This window comes from Ursus arctos, unplaced genomic scaffold (assembly GCF_023065955.2).
Source record: "Ursus arctos isolate Adak ecotype North America unplaced genomic scaffold, UrsArc2.0 scaffold_22, whole genome shotgun sequence".
NCBI lineage: Eukaryota > Metazoa > Chordata > Mammalia > Carnivora > Ursidae > Ursus > Ursus arctos.
Window position 1 is genome coordinate 43,000,531 of NW_026622897.1, and position 16,442 is coordinate 43,016,972.

General features: G+C 44.9%; 1 protein-coding gene across 1 annotated transcript in view; it reads left to right on the forward strand.

Annotated features, from left to right (window-relative positions):
- ME3 (malic enzyme 3) overlaps window positions 1–16,442 on the forward strand; it is a 204,775-nt gene that overhangs the window by 129,707 nt on the left and 58,626 nt on the right. Inside the window, exon 5 of the mRNA XM_026518276.4 lies at window positions 7,602–7,677. Within this exon, the coding sequence (XP_026374061.2) occupies window positions 7,602–7,677 (76 nt within the window). The remainder of the gene's footprint in view (window positions 1–7,601; window positions 7,678–16,442) is intronic.

A 16,442-nucleotide genomic window follows, 5' to 3' on the forward strand; every position in this document is an offset into this window, starting at 1 on the left:
TCTGATCTGTGTAGTGTATATTTTTCTGTTGTCATTGATGCCATATTAGTATTTTCCCTCTCCTCTGTTCTTTTCTGGACATAATGACAAGGCAGAAGAGCTCACCCCAAAAAAGAGAACAAGAGGCAGTACTCACAGCCAGGGATCTAATAAATATGCATATAAGTAAGATGTCAGAACTAGAATTCAAAACAACAATTATAAAGATACTAGGTGGCCTTGAAAAAAGCATAGAAGACACTAGAGAATCCCTTACTGAAGAAATAAAAGAACTAATATCTAATGAGGTCAAAATAAAAAAGGCTATTTCTGAGATGCTGTCAAAAATGGAGGCTCTAACTGCTGGGATAAATGAGGCAGAAGAGAGAGTCAGTGACACAGAAGACAAAAAGATGGAAAATAATGAATCTGAGAAAAAGAGGGAGAAACAATCACTGGATCATGAGAGGAGGAGTCAAGAGATCAGTGATGCCATAAAGTGAAACAAAATTAGAATAATTGGGATCCCAGAGGAAGAGGAAAGGGGGGGCAGAAGGATTATTTGAACAAAATATAGCTGAGAACTTCCCTAATCTAAGAAAGGAAACAGGAATTCAAGTCCAGGAGGCACAGAGAACCCCCTTCAAAATCAATAAAGATAGGTCAACACCTTGACATATAATAGTGAAGCTTGCAAATTTTGGAGATAAAGAGAAAATCCTGAAAGCACCTCAGGAGAAGAGGTCCTTAACCTAGAAAGTTAGAAACATAAGTCTGGCAGCAAACCTGTCCACAGAGACCTGGCAGGCCAGAAGGGACCAGAAATATATTGATGGTGCTAAACGAGCAAAATACACAGCCAAGAATACTTTATCCAGCAAGGCTGTCATTCAGAATAGAAGGAGAGATAAAGAGCTTCCAGGACAAACAGAATCTAAGAGAATATGTGATCACTAAACCAGTCCTGCAAGAAATATTAAAGACTGTCCTTTAAGCAAAGAGAGAGCCAAGGTAACAAAGACCAGAAAGGAACAGAGACAATATACAGAAACAGTGACTTTACAGATAATATGATGGCACTAAATTCACATATTTCAGTAATTACTCTGAATATAAATGGGCTAAATGCTTTGATCAAAAGACACAGCGTATCAGATGGATTTAAAAAACAAGACCCATTGATATGCTGTCTACAAGAGACTCATTTTGGATCCAAAGTCATTTCCACATTAAAAGTAAGGGGCTGGAGAACAATTTATCATGCTAATGGACATTGAAAGAAACCGGAGAGGCAATCCTTATATCAGACAAATTAGATTTTATTTTTTTCCCCTTGAAAAGTGGTTTATTTTATTTTATTTTTATTTTTTTATTATAATAATATTTTTTTATTATATTATGTTAGTCACCATACAGTACATCCCTGGTTTTTGATGTAAGGTTTGACGATTCATTAGTTGCATATAACACCCAGTGCACCATGCAATACATTCCCTCCTTAATACCCATCAGCAGCCTATCCCATTCCCCCACCCCCCTCCCCTCTGAAGCCTTCAGTTTGTTTCTCAGAGTCCATAGTCTCTCATACTTCATTCCCCCTTCTGATTACCCCCCCTTTCTTTATCCCTGACAAATTAGATTTTAAATCAAAGACTGTAGTAAGAGATGAGGAAGGACATTATATACTTAAAGGGTCTATCCAACAAGAATATCTAACAATTGTAAATATGCCTCTAACATGGGAGCAGCCAATTATATAAACCAATTAATAACAAACACATCAATAACAATACAGTAATAGGGGAGTTTAACATCCCCTTCACTGCAATGGACAGATCATCTAAGCAGAAGATCAACAAGGAAACAAGGGCTTTGAATGACACACTGGACAGATGGACTTCACAGATATATTCAGGGTTTTTCATCCTAAAGCAATAGAATACACATTCTTCTCGAGTGCATATGAAACAATCTCTAGAATAGATCACATACTTGGTCACAAACCAGGTCTCAACCAGCACCAAAAGATTGGGTTTATTCCCTGCATATTTTCAGATCACAATCCTTTGAAACTAGAACTCAAAAACAAGAGAAAATTTGGAAGGAACATAAATACATGGAGGTTAAAGAGCATCCTACTAAAGAATGAATGGGTTAAACAGGAAATTAAAGAAGAATTTTAAAAATTCATGGAAGTGGGACACCTGGGTGTCTCAGTATGTTAAGCATCTGCCTTCAGCTCAAGTCATGATCACAGAGTCCTAGGATTGAGCCCTGCATCAGGCTCCCTGCTCAGTGGAGAGCTTGCTTCTCCCTCTCCTTTTGCCGCTCCCTCTCTCCCTGTTCGTGCTCTCTCTCTTAAATTAAATAAATAAATAAAATCTTTAAAAAATTTTTTTTTAAATTCATGGAAACAAATGAAAAAGAAAACACAACAGTTCAGAACCTTTGGGATGCAACAAAAGCAGTCCTAAGAGAAAAGTATATAGCACTACAAGCCTTTCTCAAGAAATAAGAAAAGTCTCAAATACACAACCTAACCTTACACCTAAAGAAGCTGGAAAAAGAACAGCAAATAAAGCCAAAACCCAGCCAAAGAAGAGAAATAATAAAGGTTAGAACAAAAATCAGTGATATAGAAATTGAAAAAAAATAGATCAATGAAACTATGAGCTGGTTCTTTGAAGGAATTAGGAAGATAGATAAACCTCTAGCCAGACTTATCAAAAAGAAAGTAAAAGGACCCAAATAAATAAAATCATGAATAAAAGAGAGATCACAACCAACACTGAAGAAATACAGACAATTATAAGAGAATATAATGAGCAATTATATGCCAACAAATTAGGCAGTCTGGAAGAAATGGATGCATTCCTAGAAACATATAAACTACCAAAACTGAAACAGGAAGAGATAGAAAACCTGAACAGACCCATAATCAGCAAAGAAATTGAAGCAGTAATCAAGAATATCGCAATGAACAAGAATCCAAGGCCAGATGGCTTCCCAGGGGAATTCTACCAAACATTTAAAGAAGAATTAATACCTATTCTTCTGAAGCTATTTCAAAAAATAGAAATGGAAGGAAAACTTCCAAATTCATTCTATGAGGCCAGCATTACCTTGATCCCAAAACCAGACAAAGATCCCACCAAAAAGGAGAAAGACAGACCAATATCCCTGATGAACATGGATGCCAAAATTCTCACCAAGATACTAGCCAATAGGATACAACAGTACATTAAAAGGATTATTCACCGTGACCAAGGGGGATTTATTCCTGGGCTGCAAGGGTGGTTCAAGATCTGCAAATCAATCATTGTGATACACCACATTAATTAAAGAAAGGACAAGAACCATATGATCTTCTCAATAGATGCAGAAAAAGCATTTGACAAAATAGAGCATCCTTTCTTGATCGAAACTCTTCATAGTGTAGGGATAGAGGGAACATACCTCAATATCATAAAAGCCACATATGAAAAGCCCACAGAGAATATCATTCGCAATGGGAAATAACTGAGAGCTTTCCCCGAAGGTCAGGAACACAGCAGGGGTGTCCACTCTCACCACTGCTGTTCAACATGGTACTGGAAGTCCTAGCCTCAGCAATCAGACAGCAAAAAGAAATAAAAGGCATCCAGATTGGCAAAGAAGAAGTCAAACTCTCACACTTTGTGGATGACATGATACTCTATGTGGAAAACTCAAAAGACTCCACCCAAAAAGTGCTGGATCTCATAGAGAAATTCAGCAAAATGTCAGGGTATAAAATCAATGCACAGAAGTCAGTTGCATTTCTATACAGTAACAATGAAGCAGAAGAAAGAGAAATCAAGGAATCGATCCAATTTACAATTGCACTCAAAACCATAAGATACCTAGGAATAAACCTAGCCAAAGAGGTAAATGATCTGTACTCTGAAAACTATAGAACACTTATGAAAGAAATTGAGGAAAGCACAAAGAAATGGAAACACATTCCATGCTCATGGATTGGAAGAACAAATATTGTTAAAATGTCTATGCTACCCAGAGCAATCTACACATTCAATGCAATCCCTATTAAAACACCATCATCATTTTTCACAGAGCTGGAATGAATAACCCTAAAATTGGTATGGAACCAGAAACCTGAATAGCTGGAGGAATGTTGAAAAAGAAAACCAAAGCTGGGGGCATCACAATGCCTGACTTCAAGCTATATTACAAAGCCGTGATCATCAAGACAGTATGGTACTGGCACAAAAACAGACCCATAGATCAATAGAACAGAATAGAATACCCAGAAATGGACTCTCAACTCCGTGGTCAACTAATCTTAGACAAAGCAGGAAAGAATATCCAATGGAAAAAAGACAGTCTCTTCAATACATGGTGCTGGGAAAATTGAACAGCTACAAGTAGAAGAATGAAAGTGGACCTTTTTCTTACACCAAACACAAAAATAAACTCAAAATGGATGAAAGACCAAAATGCGAGACATGAATTCATCAAAATCCTAGAGGAGAACACAGGCAGCAACCTCTTTGACCTCAGCTGCAGCAACTTCTTGCTAGACACAACTCTAGGGACGGCAAAGGCAAGGGAAAGAAAAGCAAAAATGAGCTATTGGGACTTCATCAAGATAAAAAGCTTTGCACAGCAAAGGAAACAGTCGACAAAACCAAAAGACAACCTACAGGATGGGAGAAGATATTTGCAAATGTCTTATCAGATAAAGAGCTGGTATCCAAGATATATAAAGAACTTATCAAACTCAACACCCCAAAAACAAAAAAATCCAGTCAAGAAATGTTCAGAAGACATGAAGAGACATTTCTGCAAAGAAGACGTACAAATGGCCAACAGACACACAAAAAAATCTCAACGTGACTTGGCATCAGGGAAATACAAATCAAAACCACAATGAGATACTCCTTTGCACTGGTGAGAATAGCTAAAATTAAAAACTCAGGTTGCAGAGAGGATGCAGAGAAATGGGAACCCTCTTAAGGTTGGGAATGCAAGCTGGTGCAGCTACTCTGGAAAAGAGTATGGAGTTTCCTCAAAAAATTGAAAATAGAGCTGCCCTACGACCCAGCAATTGCACTACTAGGTATTTACCCAAAGGATACAAACGTAGTGATCCAAAGGGGCACCTGCACCCCAATGTTTATAGTAGCAATGTCCAGAATAGCCAAACTATGGAAAGAACACAGATGTCCATAGACAGATGAATGGTTAATGAGGATGTGGTGTATAAATACAATGGAATATTACTCAGCCATTCAAAAAATGAAATCTTGCCATTTGCAACAATGTGGTTAGAACTAGAAGGTATTTAGACCGGTGATGGGTAGTAAGGAGGGCACGTATTGCATGGTGCAGTGGGTGTTATACACAACTAATGAATCATCGAGCCTTACATCGGAAACCGGGGATGTACTGTATGGTGACTAACATAATATAATAAAAAATCATTAAAAAAATAAATAAATAAATAAAATAAAATAAAATAAAAAAAAAGAACTAGAAGGTATTATCCTAAGCGAAATAAGTTAGAGAAAGACAGTTATCATATGATTTCACTCATGTGGAATTTAAGAAACAAAACAGAATTATCAAGGAAAGGAGGGGAAAAGTAAATAAGATAAAAACAGAGAGGGAGACAAACCATAAGAGACTCTTAATTCTAGGCAACAAACTGAGGGTTGCTGGAGGGACGGGGGCTCGGAGGATGGGGTAACCAGGTGATGGGCATTAAGGAGGACACGTAATGTAATGAGCATTAGGTGTTATATGCATCTGATGAATCACTGAACTCTACTCTGAAACTAATAATACACTATATGTTAATTAATTGAAGTTAAATAAAATAAAATTTTAAAAAATAATAGTTTTGAGTGCCTGGGTGGCTCAGTCAGTTAAGCATCTCACTTCGGCTCACGTCATGATCTCAGTCTTGGGATTAAACCCCACATCGGGCTCCCCTCAACAGGGAGTCTGTTTGTCCGTCTCCCTCTCCTTCTGCCCCTCCCCTGGCTCGTGCTCTCTCTCTATCTCAAATAAATAATTTTAAAAATTTTTTGTTAAATAACAGTTTTATTATTGCTATCTGCAGAAAGTTTACTCTGTTCAAGAGACTGCCACTAACAAAAGCCAGAAGTCTTTAAGATGATAAAGACTTGGGGATATTTTGTGGCCAATGGGAAGTTAATGGAAAATCTAGAGGAGAGAGAGAAGCATCATTAAGTATAAGACTTTATAATATTCATTGGAACGGAAGAAATGAAGGAATTGTCTGCAGATGCAGAAGTTTGCGGGCTTGGTGGTGGGACACTGACAGAGGTGCCGTCCCATGGCGTCGTGCAATGTCAGAGGCAAGGTCACTAGGGGAGTTGGGGGAAGGTGACACCGTTGGAGGTTTGGAAACAGAGCAGTTTAAAATAGTCTTTGGAAAGAGTGAGTCTTCAGCAGAGAAACGCTGAAAGAACAAAGACTGGGCGGTTGGTGAGAGTGCACGTGGCTTGCCGGTGAAGAATTTATGGTGGTGCCAGTCAGCCTGCCCTGTGGTAAGGCTTTTTCCACCTGCCCTTGGCTGCCTGGGTGGGGCACATAGGGAACAGACAGTAGGTGTATCCGGGGTTGGGAGTTTTACAAGACTGCTGAGACCAAAGGCCCTTGGACTAGGGCATGATTTAAATATCTGATCCAAGATCCGAGCATCTCACAAAGCCATGAAAAGTACCGTTTGGAAGCCTTCTCTGAGTTAGCCAGGGCAGTGAGGGTGGGGGAAGCTGCTTTCCCACATCTCTCCTGCCTACTCATGCTGGCGAAACAGAGTGAGTGCCTCATTAGCAAAAGGAGCCTTTCTGGATGCATTGGAGGAACAAAGGAAAGGATGGAACTGGCACAGACCAGCCCAGGTACACATATTCTCACACCCCTGATCCCAGGGCAGAAGACTCAGGTCCACATACAGAGGTCTAAACATAAATAAAAGTTCTAAATCAAGAGAATACACTGTTAAGTAAAATACATTCCACGCTCCTGCCTTTACAGATGTCCCTTCCTGCTGGTCTGGAAGGCCACGTTTGAATTCAGAAGTCACATGCTCTAGTGCTGCAGAGAAAAGTAGCTCACGGCTGGCAGCCCGCCTGTCTTCCCATCCCAGCTCCATCCCCCACTTCCCAGGGCCTCCTGTACCTGTGTCTGGACACCACAACCCACATGTCCAAGCTCCAGTCACCCAGTCACAGCCCTAGGCCTAGGGGTCTGCCCACCATAGTGTGGTCTGTACTCAGAAGGGGGGACCGGGAGAAGAGGCCAACTGTTTTTGAAGCAGCCTTGGGGTCTCTTAGAGAATTCTGGGGTCCTGTGTGCCTGGTCTAGAAGGAAGGGTGCAAGCTTTGGTGAGCACAGGCCCCAGTGGAAATATCCCTCAGGCCCATGGACTCCTTGCCTTGTAGAGAGGAGAAATTGGAGGAAGGCCAGGGCTGGGCCCTCTAAACTGTTGAGGGCAGGGTCCCACCTTGCCGAGGACTGCGGGAAAAATTAAACGATACAATTACACACAGTACTGTGGTCTTTGTTCCTAGTCTAACTGCCTGGTCTCTGTGTGTACATGTTTTTTCTCCTAGTGGGCTGTTCATCACCATTCATGACAAGGGCCACCTTGCAACAATGCTGAACTCTTGGCCAGAAGACAATATTAAGGTATGATCCTGTTTTCTTTGTTACTGCTCTGTTGTTGGGTGAATCCTTTCAACCTGGACCAGAGTCATCTCCAGCTAGAAAAGGAGCCATTGTAACACTGAGGGTGAGACAGGCCCAGAGCACAGACCGGTTAGAGCCAGGCATAAATGCACCACAGAGTAGAGGTTTGCAGTGACCCACACCCAGATGAAATTGCCCTTATCATTATTGTTATTAACAGTAGTGGTCTGAAGATCTGTTCAGCATGTATTAAGGACATACTAAATATACACCACGAGTTTCCATGGCGGATACAGGGAAAAATCAGACAGAACTTCTCAAGTAGCTGATTTTTCATGAGGAATATAAGACAGAGACACAGAAGACTAACAAGGAACTTGGTCAGAGGTAAATGATGCACACGGAGAGAGCTGAAGGTGTTCAAAAAGGCAGAGATTACGTTCAGCCTGAGGGGAACCTAGGAAGACTTCATGGGAGAGGTGACATTGGAGCAGGGCCTTGAGCTGAGGGGTAGAGTTTGGACAGATAGGACTTGGAGAGAGCAGGACATAGAGTGGGGACATTCTGCAAGAAGAGGCAAAGCTTATGGTGAACAGTACATTCACACCTGCAAGTACACAGTTCGGGGGAGGAGGGAATGGGGGGACGGGTGGTAGTTGTATGCAGATTGACAAAGAAACTTGCCACTTCGGCCTGGAATATCAGCTTTACTCAAATAATCTAAGGAGAAAACATTTTTATATAATAAACAGGATATAATATAATATGCAAAGTTTATGTTAGTTTTGAAATATAAAACCTGCAGCTTTGTAGAAACTTGTTAGCTTCTGGCTACATGCCCAGACCTCCTATCCCAGAGGACTTCTGTGGAAGAATATGAGGGGCTTTCTGTCTAAGATCATCGTCGCTTCTGCAAATGGGTGAAGCAAAAACGTGAAACACCTGCTAGCTGCTTCTTGAGGGCTTTTCTGGTGCACGAGCTGGGGAAGTGTTGGAGCTGACTGGGTGGCTGAGGCACTCCACCGTGGCTTCCTCCCCAGGCCTGCCCTCCCTGTTCCTTCCAGCTCCCTCCGTTACCCCCATCTCTCTCCACTAGGCACTAAGGACACCTTCTCTCCACACACCTGTTTCTGTGTCCCACCCACTTCTGGCCCTCTGCAGGGAGCGGTTGTGTTCAGAGCCCAAACAGGGAAGGCAGGAGCTTTGGCTTTTAGGAGCCAGGCCCAAGCCACCACCAGTGCCCATGGACTTCATGGCCACGATGAAAAGCTCATCTCGTACATCTCTGTCTGGGTGTGATTTTGCCCTGAGCTTTTCTGCCCTGCTTATCTACTTAGACTCCGGTTACGTGCAGGCCTGGGCCCTGCAGGTTTTGGTCTTAGTCCCTGAAGAAGCAAGTTTCTAAGGCATGTCTAAGATGAAGCTATAATAAAATCCTTAACACGTTCAAGGAAGCCAGCTCACTGGATGGGAGGTTAACTCCAGCCTGCCCTGTGCAGACAGGCTGCCGAGGCATTGCAAGCTGATCTGTCCACCCTCCTGGGCACTTCGTGCACGGTGAAAGCTTGTGCAGAGTGGGCATGCAGTAGACGCTCGAGGCACATGAACTCGGCAGATGTGATGAGCATCTCCCGTGTACCAGGCACTGAGCCAGGAGCAGAGAAATGGAGTCCCTGCCAACAGACACAGTGCCTTTGTGCAAGTTACAAGGAATTAAAGAGAATGACAAAAAGCTGTTGCCTCTTAACCAGTAAGAAGAAGGTGCTCCTTCCTCTGGGCTGGCACAGAAGCACGGTGAGGGGTTCATGGGCTGGATTTCAGGCTCTAGTTGCTCCTTTTGTTAGGGCACAACACGAAATACTAGTTGACTGACTTCAACACACATAGTTTGAGAACCTTCTACAGAGAGCTGGCGACAGCAATTTTTGTGATTTTAGAGGCAGAGAAATGGAGCTTTAGGTCACCCCAGGGCAGGAGGGACTGGAGCAGGTCTCGGAAGGAGAGAGCCTACCCAAATCTTCTCAGGGAAACAGAGGTTCCCATGGGCAGATCTGAACCAGTGCATCTAATTCTGTTGCATTCAGCGCTCATTGAGTAAACATCTGTAGGATTTGCCTATAGCTTCTGGGCTCAAGAAGGTGTACAGGCCCAAAGTCTGGTTGGAGAGACTGACCAAGAAACAGTTGCATAGACTGCATCTGTGCTGCCGAAGAGAGAAGCGGGGAGGCGAGGAGCAAGCGTCCCGCTTGGCTGACCACTCCCCTGCAGTAGCTGGGAGCAGACAAGGGAATGCCTGGGGCCGCCTCCTCCCCTCCACCCTTTATCTCTATCTCACTTTGGAGAGACCCTGAGATCAGTTCCCAGTAACTATATAGAAGAGTCAGCTCTGGCTTTGCAGTCGGACATCGTGAATCTTCCATTCACTTGCTGTGTGTGCAGATAACTTCTCTGGTCTTTGTTCTCTTATTGTGAGGACGAACTATAAAACCTGTACAATACCAAAAGGCACTTGAATGGGCATTGTCATTGCTGGAGGTGGAAGAGACAGCGCTGGCACACACAGCAGTGCAGGGCAGAGAAAGCAGAGGCCTGAGAGCAGCCCAGGAGGGGCCCTCTTACCTGGGAGTCACAGGCCACAAAGGGGCAGCCAGCCGATGAGGCCCCTAGACATGTTTGAATTGGCTCTCAGTGATTTTTGAAAAATTCGAAATCATTGGGAATATTTTAAAATCAAAAGACTTCATTTGGGAAAAGAAACATGCGAACGAACTTGGATTTCTGGCTTTCTCTAGAGAAACCAGGAGCCCATCATTTGTCTAAATATTGGGCCCGTAGTTGGGCACATAAATAAGGCAATAAGGGCTGCTCAGGCAGCCCCCAGCTTACCCTAGTCTCCCACCTGCCCCATTCACCAGCCTTTTCTGGAGGGTCCTTCCCCCTCGCCCCTCAGGTTGCCCTTTCAAAGGTTCAGAATGTTCGAAGTCCTAGTCTTTCTTCTTTGCTCATGTGTTTTCTCCAGTTGCTCTAAAAAGAGGAGCTGAAGGTCTCCCTCCCTGGGCAGGGAATCCCTTTCATGGTACCTTGGAGCTGGTACGGATTCCCTTTCATTATTTCCTTCAGTTCTCACAGCCCCTGTGATCAGAGTGGAGGAAGGAAGGGGTGCGGCTGACGCCCCCAAAGTGGGTCCTGAAGAACGGGTAGAGGTGTGTCGTTTCTCAGGCGAGCAAGCTGAGGTTCCGTGACCTGCCCACAGTCACCCAGTAGGTGTTGACACCCCCAGAGTCCTGCAGCTGAGCCACCTCCTCCCCAGCTGCGGAGTCAAGGAGGCACAGGTATCTTCAGAACCTGATGTTGGCGGCCTCTTGGCTAGAGGGGAGAGGTGGTTCAGAGAAGTTTCCAAACCAGCTCAGAAGATAAAGGAGGACTTTCCGTGTTTCCCATCCAGAGCGCGGAACTGCGAACTGTGGTGTAGGAGAAGCAGGCTGGGAGGGATGTAAGGCCAAAGCCCAGCACTTGGGGGGACCATGAAGTTTTGCAGACCCCTCTTGTTCAGGGAGGAGGGGGCAGGCCAGGCCACCCAGAACTGTCCGACATAAATCACGAAGAGGAGTGAGAACTGCTTTTCTGACTCTTTCCCACAGTGGCCACTGCCTTGAGCCTGAGGAAGACTCAGCTGAGAACAGTGCTCCTCCCCACAGCTTTCCCAAGCTCCAAAATCTCTCCCTCACCTCCAACCCAGCAGCTTTGGGGGGAGGTGCTGAGAGGCAGCTGGGTAGGGGAGGCATGGCAGCAGCCTCTGCTCCTGAGCCCCAGCCACGTGGGTGTCCCAGCTTGAACCAGTTTGGTGTTGGTGCCGAGCGCCTGCCTGCTATGCACAGGCCTGCCACATGTTAAACCCACTCTGTCCTCAGCGTCAGAAGGTGAGTGTCCTGGGGAACCTTCTTTGAGATGGATATTGGCCTATCAGGGAGTGCTCTTGGGATCAAGACCTCTAAGAGGGAAGGAAGCAGGAGAAAGTCGAGGGAGAGGTTGGGTGGAGTGACGCCTCAAAGTAGACTCAGCTGAACTCATGAGGAGCCTCTGAAGCTGGGGTGGTCCTTCCAAGACCAACCGAGTTGGGGCAGGGGAGCCAGGCCTTTATACCCCTGCATCCATCAGTCATTGGTTGTGGGCTGTTGCCCTTCAGAACAGGGTATGACTTGGGGCAAGGTGGCTCTTGTCATTAAGGAAATTCTCAAAGTCAGCTGCCACCTGCGGGCATAGCTGAGGGAATCACTTCTTGAGTCCTGAAAGAGAGATGTGGGTGGCACATCCCTGTATCCACCTCATACAGCATCTGCCAGGTGCTTTACACAGATGACCTCATTGACGTCTAATGATCTGTAAGGGATTATTATTACCCCCATTTTAAAGACAAGGAAGCTGGTTGTTGGCTTGTGAAGGGTGGAACCAAGATTTGAAACTGCAGACTGTGTGGCGTTTATGATGTGGAGTGAGAGAGAAGAGGAAGAAGAGGAGGAAAAAAGGAAGGATGAAAAGGAGGGAGGAGGTAAGGCTGTGGGCGGCCCATGACATATCTACAAGTCCAAGGGAACAGGGCTAGAGCAAGCAAGGTCAGTGTGGGGTCAGCCCCATTGGGTCCACCTAGGCTAAGGGACATGGGCAATAGGTCAGAAAAGGCTATGGGTCCAAGCTAGGTGGACAGAGGAGGAATGTGGCCCACCTCCCCCCTAGTCATCTGAAATACAGAGGAGGTATGAGTTGCAGACACCATACAAACAAGGAAACTGTGATCCTGTAGTTCACTGATAGTTACTACTGGACTCTAAAACCCCACCTTGCTGCTCAGATTTGTCCTCAGATTTTGATCTTTACTGCACTACTGGCCCTTGGCATCCAGCTCCATTGATGTCATGAAAAATAGTTTCCAGCCTCTTCTCCCTGAACTTGTTCTTTCGCACCAGGTCTGAAACAGTACTGTGGAGATCCTTTGCTCTCTGTGTTGGATCTATCACATTGGCCATCATTTATCCAGTTCCTATCACACTGCAGGCACCAAGCTAAGTGCCTGAAGATTCAAAGATGACAAGACCCACTCGTTGCCCTACAAAGCTTAGAACTCCTATGAAAGATGATGTTATCAGTTAACTGTAATATGAGGAAAATGCCATGGGAACTCAGAGGAAGGAGTGATAACTTCTGGAAGGGGAGCATCATGGAGGAAGGTGACTTTCATACGGTTCTTGAAGCACACAAGGATGGTAGGATTTGGATCAGGGAGATCATAGGGATTGAGGGGTAAAATGGCATGCAGTCAGGAAAGTACAAACCTTATGCAAAGTTGGAATTATTTTATTTGGATAAAGAAGAAATTCAAAGAGCAGACTGGACCTAGACAATGGAAGGCCTTAAATGCCAGTCGAAGATGTTTGAGTTTTATTTCACAGGCATCGGGAGCCATTGGAGGTTTGGGGTAAGGAAGTGACAAAGCTGGATGTGCTTTGGAAAAATGAAATGGATCAGGGGGAATCCAAGTGTGGAAAGACCCATTGGGAGACCATTGCAGTGGTCAGATGAGATGGATGGGCTCACCCAAGGCAGTGACAATGCAAGTGAAGATCATGGAACAAATGGAAAAGTAAGGAGCAGATCGAATCAGCAGAACTTGGTAACCAGTTGGTTGTGGTTGACGAGTGACAGAGAGGAGTTCTAACAGGACAGCGTTGAGCCTGGGAAATACGAGGTAACGGAGGGAGGGTGAACAGCAGAAGTGAAAGGTTTAGAAGAATAAAGGAAAAAGCAGATTCATCTGGTTAGGGACTCGAGAATTTAGGAGGACTATTGGACTTTAGTGACAATGTCTGCTTAGAGAACACATTAGGAGCCACAAGCTTTGCATGGCCGACTTTCTCGGCCATTGGCCGCCACGAACTCCACTGGGTTCCATTTCATTTACTCATTTAACAGATGCTTACTGCATGGCCTTCCTGTGGTAATGCTGAACTAGAGAGAAGATAAAACAACTAAAAATCCAATATGGGAGCTTTGCCCCAAATAATAACCATCATCATAATCATAAGAGCAGTAACCATTTATTGATCACTTACCCAAGGCACCTGGTTAAAATGAAACTGATATTCCTTCATCATTACAACAATCTGATGAGTTATGTATGATTATCCCCCATTTCATGGAAAATTAAAACTCAGAAAAATTATCTGTTTACCCAAGATTACATGTGGTGCGTTATCAAGGAACTGAAATTTAAGTACTGGTTATCAGACTCCAGAACCCCTGCCATTAACCTTTGGGTTGTCTGGTGAGATAAAATGTGCATTTTTTAAAATGTTAAATAAGAACCCAAATGTTTAAGTAGCACTTTATGCAGGGCTTGGCAAGCAGTAGGTACTTAGTCAATGTTTGTGGCAGGCAGGCAGGCAGACAGGAAGGGTGAGCAGGCTAGCTGTGTAGTAGCCATAAGTGCTAGGAGAAATCACATTAGACTGTAATGGGCAGGGTTTGCATGCTGAAGACAGAGAAGGACCTTCTAGAAGAAAGGGCCATAGGGGCTGAACTGGAGGAGAGTATAGGTGAGTCTGGGAGGAGCGAGGAGGCCAGTTTGGCTAGTATAGCCACTTGTGTGCATACGAGTAGCAAGACATAAGTCAGAACATATGCTGGGCTCAGATCATTAAAGAGTTAAATGTTTTGGACTCTATTCTATGGACAGTTCGAAGTCACTCAAGGTCTTTGAGCCTGGGAATGGTATAATGAAAATGGGCTGTGTCATTTGTTGTGTCAATGTCACTGGTTGGCAGGAGAGACGGGAAAGAGGAGAGATGAGTGTGGTCGTGAAGCTGTTGCACTAACCCAACCACTAGAACCATGCGATGGAGAGAGGGCGGCAGACGGAAGTGAGGAGGTGGCCATGCAGCAGAGGGCCCATGCACAGTTCAGGCTGGGAGGGCAGCACTGCAGAGCCCCATCACCATCCGGAAAGGCTCCAGAGTCATAGGGATAACGCCCTGGAGTAGGAGCCATCCTCCTCTGGTTAACTCACTGCCCCTCAATGGAAGAAAATTCTGAGAGAATGGGAATAGGAATAAGGAAGCTTTGATCAGGAGAGATGGTAGAGAAATGCCCCGAGTCTGGGCAGCATGAAGGCACAGGCTCCCCCAGGGAGAGCTGCCAGTGGGAGGTCAGAGGTGGGCTGTGGGGAGGGTCGCAAAGAGGCAGGGCAGAACTTGACCAAGAGCACAGGTGCTTTAACCCAGCTGCAGTTGTGGTAGACGGAGCCAGAGCCAGGAACACAAAACCTGATAAGAATCCTGACCTGCCACGTGCATAAGCAATGTGACTTTGCTAGGCCATCTAATCTTTCTAAGATACCTGATGTGGAAACATCCAGTCCAGTGCCTGGCATCTGGCTGATACTTAACACATGTATATAAAACATGTATATAAAACATGAAGCTCTTACAGCTTCTGTTTGCTCACCTGTGAGAAGGGGATAACAGTCTCAGACTCACCTACCTACCAGGGCCATGGCGAGAATCAGGTGGCATGCGGGTTAAGAACACTCTCCATAGAGGCAGTGGATCAATGTGAGAGGGAAAATCATGATCGTCATGGGTCTCTTGCCCCGCCCCCGCCCCCCCCCCCCCCCCACCGCAAGTCCCCTTTCCAGAAGCGGAGGAGTGTTTTTCACAATCTCTATACTTATTTCTACCAAAAGGTGGCACCAGCCTTTGTGTGCTCTTCCCCTTAAAGAGCTGGAGAATAGAAACGATAAGATGCCATGGGCCCGTTGGGTACTGTATTGTAAACTCTTCCAGGACAAGCATGGGTCTTCATCTCTTTATCCCCAGGGCTTCGTGTGGCACCTGCATGGATTGAGCTGAGCCCTGTGATGCCCAGGAGCACCACGCTTGGGGCACTGGGACATCCATTGCGCAGAGCTGGTCCTAAGCCCTGGTCAAAGCCAGGCTCTAGTGGAGGGATGGGTGGCCCCATAAACGTAACTCATTTTGAGATGGAGGAAGGCAGTGATGGTGAGCAGGTTGGGGTGACCTATAAACAACTTTACTGTCACCCAAGGGGATCTCTGTGGCCTCACTTTCAAGACCCTTCACCATTTGACTCCTGCCTGACTTTCTGTTCTCTCCTTTCACACAACCTCCATCTCCTTGTTCCCCACACACAGCCCACACCCTCCCCACCTCTATCTTGCATCTGAATTTCCTTTTGCATCAAGCACCTTCGTCCCCAGCTGAACCCCCTGTGGACAGTCTTTTCCTGTGTGCCCTCGCCCTTACGAACTGGTTACCTACAGGAAGTAACTCTCCCTTCTCTCAATCTCTGCTGCCCTCGTCCTGTTCTGCTGCCCTCACTTTCCTCCCAGAGTCGTTAATTGTAAATAGACATATTTCATCTCTTCTTTTTATCCCTTAGTTCTTTAAGGCCTGGATCCATACAGGCTTGTTATTACAAATGAGCAAACTGATGCTCCTTCTCCCAGGATCTGGCATAGTGTCTGTGACATAGGTGCTTCATAAATATGTGGTAAAGGAATGAATAAATGAATATCTATCAAAATCATAGTAATTTCTATCACCATCAACTTCATCAGCATCTGAAAATTAACAGCAAGCAAGCCCCGAACTAGCATGTGGTATGCCTCCAGCGATTATTTTCCAAAGCATGAAAGTAACCCCAGTGCAGCTTAAGAACCCTCCCGGGTTCATGGGAAGTAGTGACCCCAGCAG